This window comes from Macrosteles quadrilineatus, unplaced genomic scaffold (assembly GCF_028750875.1).
Source record: "Macrosteles quadrilineatus isolate MER2022 unplaced genomic scaffold, UCM_ALF_1.0 Scaffold_5__1_contigs__length_97177068, whole genome shotgun sequence".
Taxonomy (NCBI): Eukaryota; Metazoa; Arthropoda; class Insecta; order Hemiptera; family Cicadellidae; genus Macrosteles; species Macrosteles quadrilineatus.
The window spans coordinates 90,231,347-90,251,211 of record NW_026542598.1 but is presented as its reverse complement, the minus strand read 5'-3'; the positions used below and the strand labels follow the sequence as shown (position 1 = coordinate 90,251,211).

General features: G+C 33.0%; 2 protein-coding genes across 2 annotated transcripts in view; one reads left to right on the top strand and one right to left on the bottom strand.

The window, feature by feature from the left end:
* LOC128994036 (guanine nucleotide-binding protein G(s) subunit alpha) overlaps positions 1-18,689 on the bottom strand; it is a 44,975-nt gene extending 26,286 nt beyond the window's left edge. The window contains exons 1-2 of the mRNA XM_054418241.1: positions 18,073-18,689; positions 17,854-17,926 (exon numbers count right to left, since the gene is read on the bottom strand). Of these exons, the coding sequence (XP_054274216.1) occupies positions 17,854-17,926; positions 18,073-18,211 (212 nt within the window). The 5' untranslated portion in view covers positions 18,212-18,689. The remainder of the gene's footprint in view (positions 1-17,853; positions 17,927-18,072) is intronic.
* The window catches only part of LOC128994037 (calcyphosin-like protein), a 145,295-nt gene that overhangs the window by 73,687 nt on the left and 51,743 nt on the right, over positions 1-19,865 (top strand). The gene's annotated exons all lie outside the window — the stretch shown is intronic.

The window sequence follows — 19,865 nt, the reverse complement described above, 5'->3', positions numbered from 1 at the left end:
ACATAAAACAATTAATTAAACAACATGTCAGGAAATAGAATATATACTTATATTAAACAAAAGGAAAAATAATTTGATTTACAAAGCAAATTTTCTTCTTTTTGTAAAAATAAACTGTTTAATATACAGTAAAACATGTTTAAAGTTTTTTTTGTTAGTTCACTAACATAACATAAGTTTTATGCAACAAAATACAACCTAAGGTTTTGCTTACGTCTTGGTTCTAACCAAACCTAACCTAAAAATAACCCTAAACAAGATGTGTGGAATAGTGTTCAGGGTTCGTTTACAAACCTGATAAAACATAGTGGTAGTGAATTATATGAAAAAGTCCAACATGTAAACCGACTAGTAGTAGTGACTACAGTAGGAACTTTAAAAACCAATGCACAGCGAGGCAAAATACATCAATTCAGTAGATTAATTTTATTTTGTCTTTTCAAACGTGCTTGTTAGCGGAATTGTTATCTACACATTCATTAGCACCAGATGTACACAGTCATTGACAATGTTTGGACGGCAAAACGTAAGGGCCGAGTAATCCACTCATCAATCAAGAATGTAAGAAAACACCAATTTGTTCAACAGTTCCAACATGACAAATCGTAAACATTGCTGACGCCTTGAGCTTTGAGTTCAAACTGGTATATAATAAGGTACAAGTTGTGTTAGTTTTCTTTGCTCCTACAGATTGCTTTCCTCTTTATACTTAATAACATTACTTAAATAAACCAATTGCACCAATATACTGAAGATGGAGTAATAATATTTAGTAATTTGTGAATCTGTACAAAGGTAACTTACATTAAACAGAGGAATTTTAATAATGAAACTTTAAAACTAGGCATACAACAGGAAATGTATAAAAATAGTAACACAGTAGTAAAAAAAAAGAATAAAATAACTGTAAAATAATTATAAATTTATTTTTGAGTCCTGTAGGCCTACAATTTTTATGCGGAATTCCTGGTTCGAAAAACATTTGTAGACCAATTTAATGTAAAAAATAATAATATTGGGCATAAATTTAAAAAAATTAAAAAAAATTTTTTAATCTGAAAAAAGTGTATTTATTTAGTGGCTTGAGAAGCGAGTTTTTCTTTAAAACCATAAAACTAAAAGTGTGAATTTTAAATACCTCAATTTATTTCTTAAGGTTATAATTGTTGTATTGGATTTTCAATTTCTAGCTTTTATTTTTCAACAATTGACAAAGAAAAGTAAATATGCTTAATATTTTTTTGGCAGGATAACCTTGCATTTGTTGGATAAAACTAAGTACGCGTCAACTAAAACTAAGTATTGAGTCATGACCATGCATCTACCCGTGCCGCGTCGTAGTGTCCTGTACTGGCCAGTAGCAATGTTAATCTGTATGTTCGTGTTTCGTGTTGTATGTGTGTGTTTTTGTGTTTACCGACGACCTCAATTTGAGTGACATGACATTTTTATACAGTTGAACCTCTATAAGACGAATTTCAAGGGGTACGGGAAAAATTCGTACTATAGAGGTATTCTTAATAAAGAGGGTCGTTTTATCGAGGTTTAATGCTGCTGTTATTCTTCTTATAGAGGTTTCTCCTTGCTCCAAGGTTTCTTCAAACAATGACTGAGGAAGGAGGAGGGATGGGTGGAGGTTTCATGTTGAGACAAGCTTCTGTTTGTTTTGAAAACTACGTACTATGGAGGTTAAGATTATGATAAATTCGTCTTATAGAGGTCACGTTCGTCTTGTAGAGGTTTTGTGCTAAGAATATTCGTTGTATAGAGGTTAATCAGTCCTAGCCCATGTCACAAACAAATTCGTCTTATGGAGGTTTTTAACTTAATTACTACGTTGTATAGAGGTGTTTTTAGCATTGACCTATATGAAAGTGTCAGGGGGATTTAAAAACATTCGTCTTATCGAGGAATTCGTTTTATCGAGGTTCGTACAAACGAGGTTCAACTGTAACAGCATGGTGATGGGATTTTAATCTCGAAACCGGTCGCCTAAGACGACAATAATAGGACCACTGACGGGACAGGTAATATAAACCATTTTATGAAACTAAGTGTTGCAAAATGTGGAAAAATATTCTTTGTAATAAAATCCACAACAAACACATCAATGACCAATAAGATTGAACACATGTAGTTATAACAATTGGATATAATCTACCAAAGGTTTTGGACTATCTTTAAAAATAGGCCTAAATAAAAACCGAGCCATGTGCCATAATTGTTTTAAATATTGGATATTGACTCTAATTTAAGTTTTAGTTTAGAGTGGTTCTACTAATTTGTTTCATAGTTCTCAACAGGTTGTAAGTAGTTCTTCACCACTTACAATAAATCTAACGCTGGTTACAGCTTATGTAAAAAAATATAGTGGACACCAAAGCAAGAAGAATTTTCTCAATTGATTTTAGAAATTTCCTTTTCAAAAAGTTGTCAGATCATTTAATTTACTAAAAAATAAAAAGTTTAACAGGGATAAAATTGTGTTTAATAACCTCCAGCTTATAACTTCTCCAACATTAGCCAACAGTTGAAGTAGTCGAGAGATAAGTGGGTTTTAACTTATCAAGTCAAATAAACTTAGCAGGTGCCCAAGTAGCATTACTTTTCAAAATTTAGGCTAACACAGAAGTAGGATTTAAATGTTTTAAATACTGCCAATAAAGCTGTTAAAACAACTTAAACAATAATAAACTAGGAAGACCCATGCCCTTTTAATTTTCAAAGATTATGTGGTTTACTGTAAGACGGTTATTAGGGGAATACAATTTTTGGCTTTAAATCTACAACATGAAGAGTGATTTACCTACCTACCTCAACCAAGTTGCAGTCATAAAAAGTAGTATAATTAAAATTGTTTTGACCTTTATTTACAATCTGACTTACAACTATAGATCAGCTGTTCAAATTTAAATTAACATTGAAAAAGTTATGAAAGTCATCATAACTGAATCTTTGAAAGCAAACAGCAAAAAAATCAAATACATGGAGCAAAGCCCTAAAGGAACCCATTTGCTTCCCATTCCTTACCCTGCTCAAGATTATAAGCTTTACAACGACACCTCAATAGTAAAATTCACTTGATTAGGCTGAAAAAGGGATGTAACAGAGAAAACCACAACAATATTGTTTAAGTTGATAGATAGAATCGGAATCAGAATAGTTTTACTGCCATGATAATACAAAAATGTACATGGCAAAAGTCACTAGAACTAAACAAGTGAAATCAGACCCATTTAAATAAAGACACAAACTTCAAAAGGTAAAATCTATTTACATTTTAAAAACGAAGATACACTGTAAAATTCCTTATCAACTAAATATTCCCTCAAACTATGATTACATTTTTTTTTATCCTTTTCGCCCTTGATTGCATTAGGAAGAGAATTAAAAAGTCGGATACACAATGGAGAAGACTAGTTTTTAAGAAAAGTGGTACGAGATAGTGGAATATGTAGGTCAAAGTTCCTTCTAAGATTGAAGCTGTGGTGAGACGACTCTCTAATATGAAACATTGTTATTTTTTTTTAAGAAGGACAAAGATTCAAAAATGAAAATTGATGGAAAGGTCAGCATATTATTTCTACGAAAAACGAATCTACAAGACTCTCTATACTTTAGGTTGAAGATTAATCTGATGGCTCTTTTTTGTAGTTTGAATATTTTCTTAGTGTGAAGTTTGTTGTTATCCCAAACGGGCACACAACATGTGTAGACGGAATAGATCCATGTATAGATTTTGCCTCACGTACATAAACCAACCGGTACATAAGTAGGCCTACTTACAAATTTTCAATAGACAAAAAACCAAACAGGTTCGATCGATGTGTTGGAAACAAATATAAGCAAATTATAAATGTATTTAAGTGGTGTGCGACATGACTATAGGCCTTAGCCGTGGCGCGAAACACGAGTCTTGCTTGTTAACATGCTCCTATGCAATGAGCTGTCGTATTTCATCAGCTAATGTCCTAAATCTTACCCCACCGATATCAGCTTAACAAATCTTAACAATTACAGGCTCAACACTGGTTAGCAACACTACAGTTTTGTTAATTTAAAAAAATGTTTCAATTTCGACAGCAGTTTTAGTATCCAACTAATTATTACATCTCTATGTATCCTAAAATCGCAAGGATTGATTGTTTGGCGTTCCTAAAAATTGTGTTAACAATTTTGGTTATAGGCCTATTTTTTATACAACTTTAATTTATCCTGTAGCTCCTCGCCTATATTAAGGTTGGAAAAAGTATGCTTATATTTTTCTGAAAATGGCGTCAACATTTCTCTATTACTGTTAGTAGTTTCCATATACTGCCTGCTACTGTCACAGCTAAAGATCTCAAGTCGAAATAATCAATTTATTATAGGCCTAATCTTTTTATATTTCTTTGTTTACATTTAAAGCATCTATTGAATTTTATCGTTTTTATTGAGATAAATAAAATTACTAACAATTATACTTTACTTGTTTTACATTACGATATACTTCAAAATCTTTAACCATGACTTAACTACGTAAGATTCACAATTTAAAAAAAGCTTGGCATTGATGCTATCGGATGTTGACTTTTTGTTAAATAGCGTCATTAATTAATAGTCCAATGACAAAATAATGGCTTCTGGGTCCAGATTCGACCCATCCCAGGACCCGTCAACCTTCAGATTTGAGGTAAGCTTTACCACAACTCGGCTCAAGCAATGAACTAAAAAGCCTTCAAAATTTAGTCCGGAAATGGATGATTCAACATTGAAATAAGAAAATGTACTTTTAAATTTTTTAATTGATAACAAAATTAGCTGTAAATTAACCAGGAGAAAACTAATTGATCTGATTCTAGAAATAATTCAACAAAACACTCAGAGTCAGAGAAGAGAACTAAACCAAGCATGTAAGGTGCAGTGGCATCTTGATTGACTGTCCATTTCTTTGATCTGTCGCAACAATAATTTGTATTTCACCATGTTTTATATAGGCTTTTTGATGTGCCACAGTTTTTTAATTACACCATAGGCTACTGTAGTTAACTTAAATAAAAGGATACTTTGAGTAAATCACATGTATAATGTGTTACTGTATTTTTTTAATAATTGTAATTTTATATCCCTAATACTAATGTATAAAATTATTGCTAATTAGTTCGTTTGAATATTTTTCTTATTTGTTCTTGCTGCAGTTATATTTTTATTATCTAAATCATATAAGGTAATCCTTTATAATAAACTAGCTAAACCCGCGGGCTTTGCCCCGTTTAACTTCATAAGTGAGCTCGTTCGCATGGCTCAATCACGTCCTGGTTGAAGTTCATTCGCTATGCTCACTCTCTTTTAGGTTGGAGCTCGTTCGCTGCGCTCACTTGCCTTCAGGTTAGCTCGTTCGCTACGCTAACTCGCCTCCAGGTTGAAGTTCGTTCGCTGCGCTCACTCACCTTTTGGTTGCAAATTAGCTGTTGTCATAAATGTAAAAGAAATAATAGTGCTGCACCCTGTTGGTAATCCTTGTAACTTAAATGCTATTGAACATCATAGAACAGAACCAACTTGTTTAATTGAAACAGCTGTTGTTAAGATTCATTAATTCTATTTAAAAATGAGTACTCATATGGTTAACATGGGAAACTCCAGAGCCACTGGGGCGGAGCCGGAGAGTCCGATCAGAATAAAAACAACTTAGTTTGCCTATTTAATGCCTATAGAATCAGTGTAGCAAATTTCAGCCTCCTAGGTAAATGGGAAGTGGGGGAATTAGTGATGAGTGAGTGAGTCAGTCAGTCAGTCAGTGAGGGCTTTGCCTTTTATATATGTAGATTAAGTTAAATTTCTTGCCTATTACAACCACAAAAAAGACAGCTGAGCTCTTTAGTTTTAAAAATAAACAAATTTACGTAACTTAACTATATTTTACTTGTTGAACAAAGTTTACTAATCAATGAAAATTATAAAGGAACCTTTTTAAAATTGTGCATTTAATTTAAAAAAGAACAAATAAGTTGCTAAGTATTTTTTTAATGCACTTAATTTGTTCTTACAGGGGGAAAACTTAATTCGTACCTAATTTAATAAATCTTCACAAAATAAAAAATACTTTTCTCAGTCAATGAATATTATTAACTTCTTAACTATTCAAGTTATAGTCCAAGAATTAGGGATAAAAAAGCCATTTGACCTAACAAATTCGGACTAAGCTGAAACATTTTGCACAGTTGTTAAGTGAGCCTAAATAAATAAAATATCAAAAGTCCCCATAAATCCCAGCTGTGCTTCAGCCGCCATCTTGGAAAATGGCAGCCAATTTTCACTTTTTTGACAATATTTCACAAACTATTGGTACCTATTAGAGAATTTTTGTAAATACAAAAGTTAAAGAACGTCTAAAAATACATATTTTTCATATTTCAAGGTTTGCTCTATCTCTAACGGTTATTGAGATAAATAGTAAAAATTAGTATTAAATTTAAAGTTCCCATGTTATTCTTATTGAGGAAAAGAAAATTGTTGCAGTTTGCTTATTTATGGATATATACTTTGATCAAACTTTGCAAATTTATTTATTTCATAATAAGCTAATGATATTTAACATAAATACACGCTCTATTACTCTCCCTATAGCAGTAAACCTAGTACTCGTTAAATTTAAAGTTACTGTATTTAAATAGGGAATCTATCTTACATTTTTAGGATATATTTTTAGTAAAAATCCAGTCAGGCAAATGGATATTCATTTTTGAATCATATTAACAATCATTTTTTCTTATTAGTATTATGATTTAAAGCCCAATTACTATCTTGTCACTACTATGTAAAATACTCAAAACTTACATGGCACTTGGAGGACATTGTAGAATTCTAATTACATCTTGAAATTAACTGCTGTTTTTAGCGAATTTCCCATATAGGGAATAAGCTATTACCGTAGTACTCACGGTAAGACCTGGACCCGGGACCGATTTTTTTTTTCGTTTTGAGGTCCCTAGAGGTCAAAAACACCATCCGTTCAAATTCATATATATATATATATTTATATATATATATATATATATATATATGTGTCCGTTAGCGCGATAACTCGAGCAAAAATGATCCGATTTTGATGAAATTTGGTACAAACGTGTAAACCTACGTTTATTCGAACGAGTTCGCGAACCAGCATGATCGGACCATGGGAACGGGGGTTTATGGGGGCTTTTATGGGGAAAAAATGGGTTTTTCCCATTTTTGACCCAAAAAACATAAAATTTTGCAATTTCTTTTGAAACTATTTTGTAGAGCTTAAAAAAACAAATAATTTAGTATATTGAAGCGTTATAATGCGCCTAATGGTTACGGAGAAAATTCCAAAAAATTGTAAATTTAAAATTCCCATGTTATTCTTATGGAGAATAAGTAAACTGTTGTAGTTTGCTTGTTTATAAACATATTTTGCCCAAATTTGGAAAATGTTTTTATTTCTTACTAACTATTAACATTTTACATAAAAAACACTTTTACCCTCCCTGTTGCAGCAAACCTAAGTATGTTTTAAACTGATTCTATTTAAATAGGGAATAAATGTGATAATTTTAAGGAGACATTTTAGTGTAAATCCATTCAGGGAAATGGAAATTCGCTTAGTCTGCAGGTTTGCTGCGGCGGGGGTATTTAAGCTTACTATAAATAACGATATCATATATGTATCTATGCAAAGAACTATTCTGTAATTATTTTTTTCAATATGAGGTGACATTCGCTTTTCATTGGTTAATACTATAGTGTCTTAACGCCCATGAAACTAAAAAAAAACTGCTGTAAGCTAATTGATTTTTAAAATACCCCTACCGCAGCGAACCTGCTTACCAAGTGAATTTAAATTTGCCTGATACGATTTTCACTGACATATTCCCTAAAAATATTTGTTAGATTTATTCCACATTTAATATATATGTAACATTATGCTTAGTCAGTAGGCCTACTTAGGTTTGCTTCTAAAAGGAATGGCATAAAGAGTGGTTTCTAATCTATATATTTAATTAAATGTTAATAGCTTGATATGAAATGACTGAATTCATAAAATTTGATCTAAATATACATAAACAAGAAAACGACAATAGTATATCTCACTCTCCATAAGGAATTAAATTTAGTTGTTCGGAATTTCTTCCGTAGGCTAACCATTTGAAGTATTACAGTACAAATAAGCTTCAATATTAACTAAACTATTTGTTTTGTTTTTTTAATAATATAATATTGTTTGAAAGAAAAAACGGCAAAATTTACGTTTTTAGAGTAAAATATGGAAAACCAATTTTTACTCCATAGAACATTTAACCAGTTTTCCCCACGTTACATAACCAATGTCTGTCTAGAAAGACAAGGTAAAATTGGATGGTTAATTTTACCGTAGTAACAATCCCTTGGTAGGGGAAATTGCAGCCAACAAAGAACATCGTTGAAATCGTTATTCATAGGCTAATACAAATCTATATATAAAAGAGGAAGTTTGTATGTATATTTGAACGTTATGGACTCCAAAATCGCTCGACAGATTGTAATGAAACTTTCAGGCATTATTAAGCATTATTCAAGGATGGTTTGTGTGAGGTTTGGTGCAGATCCGTCAAAAGGGATCCACCCCAGTGGCTCTGGAATTTCCCATGTTAACCTTATGAGTACTCATATTTAAATGGAATTAAAGAATCTTAACAACTGGTGCAACTATACAATTTGACTCGGTGATGTTCAATAGCATTAAAAAGTTAGTAGGTTTACCAACAGGGTGCAGCACTATTATATTTTTTTGTTTATGACAACAGCTAATTTGCAACCAAAAGGTGAGTGAGCGTAGTGAACGAACTTCAAACTGGAGGCGAGTTAGCGTATCGAATGAGCTAACCTGAAGGCAAGTGAGCGCAGCGAACCATCTCCAACCTAAAGTGAGTAAGCGTAGCAAACGAACTTCAACCAGGACGTGTTTGAGCCATGCGAACGTGCTCATCTTGAAAATGAACGAGCATTGACATAAAACCACATTAGGACAGGACGACGTCTGTCGGGCCAGCTAGTAATAAATAAAACAAATAAGCCTAATAATAGTCCGACAAACGAAATTGAAACTATCCACTATAGCCTTCATTGAAAAGGTGGGAAATTAAATTTGCACAATTAATTTTTCCAATATGTGGGATAATCTGTCGCTTGTTGTCGTTGGACATTGTAGCGTTCCGCAGCGACACAGCAATTAGGCCTGGTACACCTTTTTGGCAACCTTTCGTAAGTTATTTCAGTCACATCCACCTGTGCATACACTTCTCATCCCTTACCATCAAAAGGGAAATTGCGGCTGTCTTTATTAATACCCCACTTTATTTTTAACGCAGCTTCACACACTACTAGTAGGCTATGTTCGGTGTGTTTCGATGTTAACTTTTGCAATGTATGAGTTTTGACAATGAAATGAGTGAAGTAATTTTTAATTAAATAAGGGAGAAAGATTTTGAGAGAATTGTAAATTTTGATCTTTGTTGCCTAGTTTAGTAGGTAGTGCTAAGAATTTTGCTTCGTAATGTGGTAGAGTAATGCGGTTAGAGTTCTTTACATACAGTGGGAATATTCTACCAGTTTCCTTTAAAAATAACAGAGACTCTTCCTCTTGTTGTCAAATTTATTTAGAATAATTTGTGTTCCTTGTTATAGTAATATGGTAAATTATTGTAATTTAAATAATTAGGACTTGATGACAAAAATAAAAACCATGATCAATTATGAATGCACTGTATAGTTCCTAGTTGTGTTATCCTACTTAATTTATATCATAAACTATTCTATGTTGTTGCGATGTTGTTGATGAAAAACCAATGTTTTATCAAACCACTTTTACACGTACAAAAATAAATTTAAAAATAGTTTTTTAAACAAAAATCCGAGATTGTAAATACTTTTAAATTTAAATCAGTGACTAAAGTGACTGACTATGGCACAATAATTAGTGATTTTAGAGCTGTCCAGAAAATAACATGTGTTTAGATTATTTCTGGTAGGTATAATCGTATCATTATATTAGAGATCTGGAGAACACTAATTTAATTCTTAGTTTAGATTGAGTCTAGCGGTAATGTCTAACTCTCATTATCTAGTTCAAAATCCAACAAATCCTTAATATTAAAAAAAGTTGTAGTAAGTAAACAAGCCAAGGGGGGGGGGGGTTAACTAGTGTATGATCATTCACAGTGTTTGCATTTCTCTTCCCACACAAAACTTGTGTAATGGAATAAGTCAAACAATGATTCAGATTAATGAAAAAGCTCATGGGATTTGTACCAGAAAGAACATTAGGAAACGAATAAGAAATGTCAACCACATATGTCGGCAAGTATAAATACGTTCTAACTAAAAAGATAATTTCCAGTACAAATCCGTCAAAAGTGAGGCACCTGTTTCAATGAGAATGTATCCTAAGCCAACAACTACAGGGTATTCTAAATCACGGTGTGAATTAGGTTTTTTTGTTGACAGTAATGATTATAACATTCCTATTTGTGATCATAATACAGAAGTTTAACACAGTTTACAAACGACTTAAAACCTTCTAGAGAAAGTCACAAACCTAACAACCTTCTAGAGGAAGACACAAACCTAACAACCTTCTAGTGGATGTTAAAAACCTAAAAACAAGGTAACCTGACAACAAAATTACAAAACAACCATAACAAAGGTAACCTAATAGAACATAACAGCTTTAGGTTCAGCTTAACCTTCTAGAGGATGTTACAAACCTATAGAGGAAGTCACAAACCTAACAACCTTCTAGAGGAAGACACAAACCTAACAACCTTCTATGTTACAAACCTAAAATACCTTCTAGAGGATGTTACAAACCTATAGAGGAAGTCACAAACCTAACAACCTTCTAGAGGAAGACACAAACCTAACAACCTTCTATGTTACAAACCTAAAATACCTTCTAGAGGAAGTTACAAACCTAACAACCTTCTAGTGAATGTTAAAAACCTAAAAACAAGGTAACCTGACAACAAAATTACAAAACAACCATAACAAAGGTAACCTAATAGAACATAACAGCTTTAGGTTCAGCTTAACCTTCTAGAGGAAGTCACAAACCTAACAACCTTCTAGAGGAAGACACAAACCTAACAACCTTCTAGTGTATGTTACAAACCTAAAACCCTTCTAGAGGAAGTTACGAACCTAACAACCTTCTAGAGGAAATTAAAATACCCCCGCCGCAGCAAACCTGCAGACTAAGCGAATTTCCGTTTGCTTGATTGGATTTACACAAAAATGTCTCCTTAAAAATACCACATTTATTCCCTATTTAAATAACATTAATTTAACGAGTACTTAGGTTTGCTGCAACAGGGAGGGTAAAATGTGTTTTTTTTTTATGTTAATAGTTTAGAATGAAATGAATGCATTTTCCAAATTTGATCAAAATATGTTCATAAACAAGCAAACTACAACAGTTTACTTATTCTCCATAAGAATAACATGAGAATTTTAAATTTACAGTTTTTTGGAATTTTCTCCGTAACCATTAGGCGCATAATACCGCTTCAATATACTAAATTATTTGTTTTTTTAAGCTCTACAAAATGGTTTGGAAATAAAATGTTAAATTTTAAGTTTTTAGGGTTAAAATGGGAAAAACCAATTTTTACCCCATAAAACCCCCCATAAACACCTGTTCCCATAGTCCGATCATGCTGGTTCGCGAACTCGCTCCAATAAACGTGGGCTTACATGTTTGTACCAAATTTCATCAAAATCGGATGAGTTTTGCTCGAGTATATATATATGAATTTGAACGGATGGTGTTTTTGGCCTCTAGGGACCTCAAAACGAAAAAGTAAATCGGTCCCGGGTCCAGGTCTTACCATGAGTACTACGGTAATAGCTTATTCCCTATATGGGAAATTCGCTGAAACTAACAACCTTCTAGAGGAAGACACAAACCTAACCTTCTAAAGGAAGTTACAAACCTAATCACCTTCTAGTGGATGTTACAAACCTAAAACAAGGTTACCTAACAACAAAATTACAAAACACCCTTATAACAAAGGTAACCTAATAGAACCTAACAGCTTTATTGTCAAGGTTTCTTATTTATTAGCATATTTTTTACGTTGTTGTTTTCCAACCTCACATGTGAATGAGTGTGTGCGCAATTTGTGAGCCAGGTGCCTAGTGCGATTCCCACAGCCCACTTATCAGAGTGGAATAACCAGCTATCTATTACACACCACAATAAAACTAACTGCTTCAAGTACTACAACGGTAACAGTTAATTGTGTTCTACTTTGAACTGAACACTCCATTGCATTGCAGAAAACTTGACTAAGTGAAATTCTATGCAAATGATTGAATTTTGAGAGGAATCAAGTGTATTTCTCTAAAAACAATAGACTGAATAAGTACTAAAATCTGTTGAAAAATATTATCACAATTATGTTTATCTAAAGATTTAAATGCTAAATATTTTTACCATTTATAAGAAAGTGGGAGGCTACATTTACAAGCATCATTTCTATAATAGGCCTACTACAAAATTGACCGTGATAAAATTAAAAACAGAGTTTCTTGGAGGGTTATAAATGATTAGGCTACCTAGTTGGAAATGTTAAGAAATTTAGTCTAACCTCTTATAAACAGGCCTTCAAAGATCTAACAGAGATGGAATGGTATTATTAGCTAAGCTAATATACAAACTAATTACATTTACCTATATTCAAAATTAAATATTTCTAAAGATCAGATCAAATGTTTCTTATATTATGTACGGTACCTATTTTTGAATGAAAATGATCAGGGTATGTATAACAAATCGCCAACACACAAGTTACCAGAAATGCCATAAAAATCAAACAACTACTGTAGGCCTACTTTAATACATTTTTGTGTAGATGCATTTAACACAGTAACACAGTGTGTGCATTAAAACAAGTTTGAGTTGTGTGAATTTGCTAATAACATTAGATAGGCTATTACAGACTAGCCTGTCTGAAAAATTGATGCTGGAAGTGATATTGAGTTTAACCTTGGATAAAACATACTCCCTTGATAGATTTCTCAACCTTATGGAACAGCTGAAGCCAATTTTGTTGTTTAGTTCTGTACGATGCACTGTAGAGGTGGTGTTTGTTTAAGATTTGTTTCTTGTTATTTCAGTCATTTAAAAACCTCGTTGAAGCATATAAACAATAACTCTTCCCCTAGTTATACAACCAAACAGTAAAGCACAAATCAAGAAATTGACCCTAAAATAATAGAAACAAAATTTCTTCAATACTAGCGCCCAGTTTCACTGTACGTGAACTAGACACGAAAAATAAGCTTCAAATTTTACAATGGGATGAGAAGTCTACTTGTGTTGGTTAGCCGGTTAGTCTATGGTTTAACCTTAAAATAACTAGGCCTAGTTGTATTTGTATTTTGTTTAGATTATTGATTTTGTTTTTTCGGATTCCATAAGAAAATTTAATAGGTATCTCCACCACAGCAAAACAGTAGGGACTAAGAGAATTTCAGCTAGCCTGATTAGATCTTTACTCAAATTTATTTATTTATTTATACATGCCAACGGCTAAGCCAATACATAGATGTATACAAAAACTGAACAATATTCAATACTCAATAGAATGCTAAATACATGATAATACATGAAATACATGATGATGTTTTACTTGAACATGTCAGATTTATTCCCCATTTAATTAACATTAGGTTTATAGAGTAGGTTTACAGGTTTGCAGCAGAGGGAAGGTAAATTAAACGTTTTAGTAAAATGTCAACAGCTTATTATGAAATGAATAAATTTGATCAAAATATGACAGTATCATTTAGTAGGCTACCTACAGTTTGCCACATAGATGTGCTTGCGCTACAAACGATGATGACAAACCGGCAATATGCAACATTTTTTAGGATAAATACTGAATAGGCCTAGCTTATTCTTAGTTACATGATAGAGGATGTACAACAGCTGGTGGCTACTCATAGGATTAAAAAATTCCTTAATTTATAATGGTAAACCTGTATTTTTCACTGACTGATCTTAGTTGAGCGGAGCGAAGCAAAGCTCTTTGGTATCGGCTTCAATTCAAACTTTCTAACACTATCACTCAATTAACAGCTGAAGATATTTTAGCCAAACTTACTAAGGTTGTTTCAACAAATGTTTGGAAGGTTTAAGACAAAACAATTTTTGATAATGTCTTTATAATTTAAAAGCAACTCAAAGTTTTTAAATATTAACATTGGCCTTATGGGTTGCTAAGATGGTTACAAAATAAGGTAACGACGTTTTAAATGTAAACAAAACAAAGAATCAAAGCACATGTTTTAAATAACCCCAATATACGACCTAAACACAGTAGGACAAAGGATAAGCATTCAGATGATGACCACTGATCAAATATTAGGCTACAGAGAAAGTATTACACTCCATTTGGAAACTAACACATCGCATAGGTAGGCCTAACTTACACAGTATTTTACAGATTTTATTTATATGTAGGCTAACTTAATCTTAATTCTAATTAAGATTAAGTTACATAAATAAAATAACCTAAAGGTTATAGCAAATGGTACATATTATGTGATTGGGAAATAAAAACACTACAGGAATCAGCAGTTAGGTATTACCGAATTAATATTTTTATCTAAATATAGGCTATTATGTAGATGCAATCTTTTTATTTAGGTACCGGTACTTTAAAAAGTCCAAGTAAACTTCATCATGTCCTATTGTGAAATTTTATGCGGAATTGTTTGAGTGTGCCAATGTCGACTAAATATAGATAAAATTTAAATATTATAATATTGATCTTATGTAAATAAGAGTTTAAACAAACTATATCAATTTAAGCTGTTTAACAAATGAAGCATTATGTAAAATTTTAATGTATTTAAGTTTAAACAACGCATTCTATACTTTCCAACCTATTGTAAAATTTGAAATACTTTTGATGATGGTATCATGTTTACAACACACTTGATCGTTATGTTGTAGGGGATCAGCATTTTGACAACGACTTGGGGTACCCTAACGGTATAGGCTTATGCGTTTTTGTTTTACAAGAAAATAGGTACCTAATTTGCATAAGAGTGTCATGAGGGAAGTTTTAGAATGCATCCTCAAAAACTGCCTGATATTTGTAGAAAATGAAGACGAGCATTAAACTACTTCTGGCGATGTTTTGAGATCTAAGGCTGATTGAATGTAGAACACTTGCTTGAAAACAATGCTTTTCAAGTGTTAAATGTACAAAATTTAAGAAAACAGACCTTAAGGTATGGTTAAACTATATTTAGGTACCGGTACGTGAAATTCTCCCAAAGCAAGTATTTAAAAAATTTAATCTGCTAATCATATGGATTCATGCAGGATTATTTCTGCCTGAAAAGCTAAATCTAGCCGGATTGAGAAAATTTCAATTGGTCGGGTTCAACCAGAACTGTTGGTTTACCAGATGACAGCAAGCAAACAGAAAAACTACCGATACAAAGGATAATATGTACCTATGTAATCTTCGCTTAAATGTCACTTTTAATAGAGATTGATAGCTCTGAGACAAACTGATAAGTTAAATTGATGAAATTAATTTATTTAAGTTTTAAACATTTACTTATAGTTTTAATTTAAGCTATTGCTTTATTAAAAACCATAAAACGGGACCGTTCCACTCAACTGGCTTTCGCTGGCGATGAAAGCAATCCTAGTAGGCCTACAGTAGGCTAAACCTCTGATAGTTCGACACTCGATAGTTTGACACTCCTTGTAGTTCGACACGGGTTATTTTGTCAAGTGATATTTAATGGTTACTATTGTGATGTAAGATGACTTGAACATTAATTTGTCATCAATTGTTGACTTGAGATTAATGAATAGTAAAAAACTGTTAAGCTTTTAAGTAGGCTATTTAATAAATTTGGGTGGTTTCTACATAGGCCTAAAACTTGTGTTTTTACTTTCCTGTACGGTATATTAAACTCCATTTACTCCCTATAGTTCGACATTTCGATATGGTAGTTCGACACCCCTTAAGTCACAAAGTGTCAAAGTATCGAGTTTCTACTAACTTATATTTATACGAGTCATGAAGAAAAATAACTAAATTTTGACGATCATAAATAAATTGTTAAAGAGGGCCCATTCAAAGTTTGAAAAAACATAACTTAACTTAAAAATGAAATGGCCAAATAACAAGAACTTAAAAAATCAAGTTCACAGCCCGGAGTGGTGACTAGACTTGTTTAGGTCGGCCATTGACTATCTTCTGGGGATGTACCGGTATAGGCAATGGAACGTTCTGAATTTACAGTAAGTTAATTGAGATCGAGCAGACGATACGACTTCAGTTTCAACTGTATCGATTACAAGCAAATTTTTATGGGACACAAATAAATTACGTAGGCCTACATAGGAATTTATATATGCAATGGTACAAGTTGAAGGGAACCCATTAAGATTGAGTTGTTATGACCCCTAGCTTCAATCAATGAGCGAATGAAATTACTGAAAACAAACTTTTGAACAACTTATCGGTCTTATTACAATGTGTGGTAAGTTGAATAAAATTGAGTTGTATTTAGATATACGAATCACTAACTAAATTCATAGTAAAGCAATTTAAAGCTTATCGGTATGTAAGTTAGGCCTAATAGGACTTTCCCTGATCCAATCCCAAATTTTCTGATATAAGTTATCTAGATAATATTTCCCGTTTTCCCGGTGAGTCGCCACCCTGATACAAGCTTAAAACTTATGGGACAACCACACAACCATATGTATATAGGCTAATTAAATGTATCCTCTTTTTCTTACTTCTCTGTTGTAACACCCTGTAGAGTTTAACTTAGCGTAGGCCTAAGTACTTAGGCTATTGTTCCCATCGCCGAGAGCGGGAGTGGAAATGCCAAGATTCCTAGAAAGCGGCGGTTATGATAAGTTTACTTAAACCGCTTCCAAAACAAGGTTGGTAAACAAACTGTTATATTTATGAGCGAAGGCGGATAAGTAGGCCTAATCCAATTATCAATTAGGCTACCATAATGTGAGGAGGGGGCCTACTGCACCATGATAAACAATCACTTAAGCCGAGGAAGAAAAATAAATGTGACATGTACAGTTATCTCTTAACCGACCATTAAATTATGAAACCGGACCTAAGTAGGTCAGTTTTAACCTAAATAAGCAGGCAAAATGTTCAACTAGGTGAGCAAAGCAATTGTTAATGGCATTGACTGTATACCAATTTAATGCACTTTTATGGACCGATCTAAGTTAGGCTATGTCCTTCTTTGAGCCTAAAATACTACGAAGCTTCAATAAACCATGCACTAACAACACTCCATGGCCTATAAGAACAGTTTTGAAATCATTGAAATGAAATGATGTTTATTCGTCTAGGCCTATAGACATTAAGTTAAGCCTAGCCTAAGTTATATTCAGTTAGGCCTACGGTAAACTTACATCTCTTGAGCGAGATGGTAAAAACAGAAGGTAAGGTAGGCCTATTTAAACCAGTTCATTTTTACAATAAGTTAACCAACTTATACCACATTAACGCTTATACCACGCTTATACCACGTTATGTGGTTAATAACTTATACCACAGGGATAGGCCTTAGGGAAGTGTGGCTTAGGGTTCTATCATAGGCTAGGTAAGTTAAAAGTTAAAAATGATAAATTAGCCTGTGTTACTAGCCTAGCCATAAGAGCCTACCTAGGTCTATTTCATTTGACATTTCCTAACAACACATACCTACCTACATAAACCAAATTATGGTATGTTTCTTATGGTAATCTATGTCTCTCTGAAAGAGGCCTAGCCCAAACATTAAGAAAATCATCTTACTTACTCTTCACTAAATCCATTGACGTGCAATATCCTCATCTGCTTGACGATTGTGCTTTTACCTGACTCCCCAGCACCTTCACAAACACACACAAAACCCTGAATTAGATACAAAATATGAGCAAAATAAAAGATAAATAAACACTGGTTGAGCCTATCGACTCAATATGGCTGACAGATAAGACACTATTCATGGGAAGGGCTACCGGAGTATGAAATTTACCTAATAATAAGAGTCTGTGCGTTGCTCTGTACACTTGCTTATCCTTTTGTAATTGTTGATTTATCTTTTTGTTCGTTTCCTTTCCTTTTTTAGTTTCTTCTTGGTCCGCTTTTGAGCTCGCACTTCCGAAGCACCCCATGACATTAGGCCAGTTTATTATGGTAGGCAGGCAGCACAATTGAGACTCGCGCTGCCTTTCGTTTACTGCAAAATTACCTATTTTGCAGGGGTTTCAACTCACGCACTGCACTGCACAACTAACTAAACACATCGCACCACTTAACTAAAAGAAAAATAACGTAAAATCGACCGGTTATCCTAAGTTCAATCATTTGCAAAAAAATTATACCCCGCACGAAAAGGGCTGCACTTCACCACTGCCAGTAGATAGGTGTGAACGCACAGCATTGTGGGTAGAGCCACTGCTATGCATTCTGTATTTAGTTTAGCAGACAACACAACTTAAAACGCTCATTAAAACCTCACACACGTATCATATACCGCACAATTTTAAGCTCCTACCGGAATACTAATAGCCCGTTACTTGCTACCGGACACAACTTAAATTTTAAATCGTTTTGAGATTGAGAGTTATCTAACGTCTAGTTGGGGTTAGTGTCGTCTGCAATCAGTTTTGGCTTTTGAAGGCTGTGGACGATTCTTCGTTATGATTGGCTGAAGGATATTAGTGCAAATTTCACAGTGATTCATATCGACGCCAAGAGAGAACAGCACATACCAGCTCAGTCCTAATAGGGGCGCTATAATTTCATAGATTCATGTCAAGTTCACTGACAACTTGTATAATTTAATTCAATTTCCCGCCGTTTTTCCCAATTGCAAGTTTGTTGAATTAAATTTGAAGTTTCCAGGTCAATTAATGATCATGTTTTATGTTATTTTTTATTCTATGTGTAGATAGCTCTATTTTATACAGTATAATGTTCACACATATCTTAAATTAAATGAATGTGGTAAATTTTTAAATAAAAGGTATATCGGGTTACAAAGAGAAACTCTAAACAATACGGCAAAATTGAATATGTACAGCCTTTTTTGCTCAAAATGCTTTACAAAACACTACTTTTTATATTCTTAAAAGGTGGTATTTTGTAATAAGATTTCTAGTATTCAAAAAGCAGTGATAAGACGATAAATTAAGAAGGTCCATGAAGGTGCCACACAAGCTGGCGAAATGCATAGGCAGGGTGACACAAACATCTAAGTTTAGGTACTCAATAACACAGACAACAAGACATCATAGGACGTGATCTAATAAAAAATCCATTTAAAAATGGACCAACTCGTTCTACTGGGAGTCCAAAGGCAAATTTTGTTAATATAAGATCAAATTTATAAAAAAAACTTTAAAACACTGTATACAGCATCAAACAATATTTAATTTGATTATACATGTATAAAATTTGGAACGGATGGGGTTTTTGTCAACTTATCCTCCACGAGGGTAAAATAAGATTAAGAATTTTAAATTTACAATATTTGGGAATTTCCTCCGTAACTATTAGGCGCATAGTAACGCTTCAATATACTTATAATTATTTGTTTTTTAAGATATACAAAATGGTTTGAAAAAGGATTTGTTTTGTACCTAATTTGGTTTTTTATTGATATAGTTGTGCAAAAATTCCTATATTTTGATAGTATCCTTTTTTGAACATTTATCAAAATAACAACTATGCATAGTGTGCATAATTCTCCATAAAACATTTTGTGGAGTAAACGCGCTCGGACTTCCATGAAATTAAAAACAATATCGAGTGAAAAGAGCACAA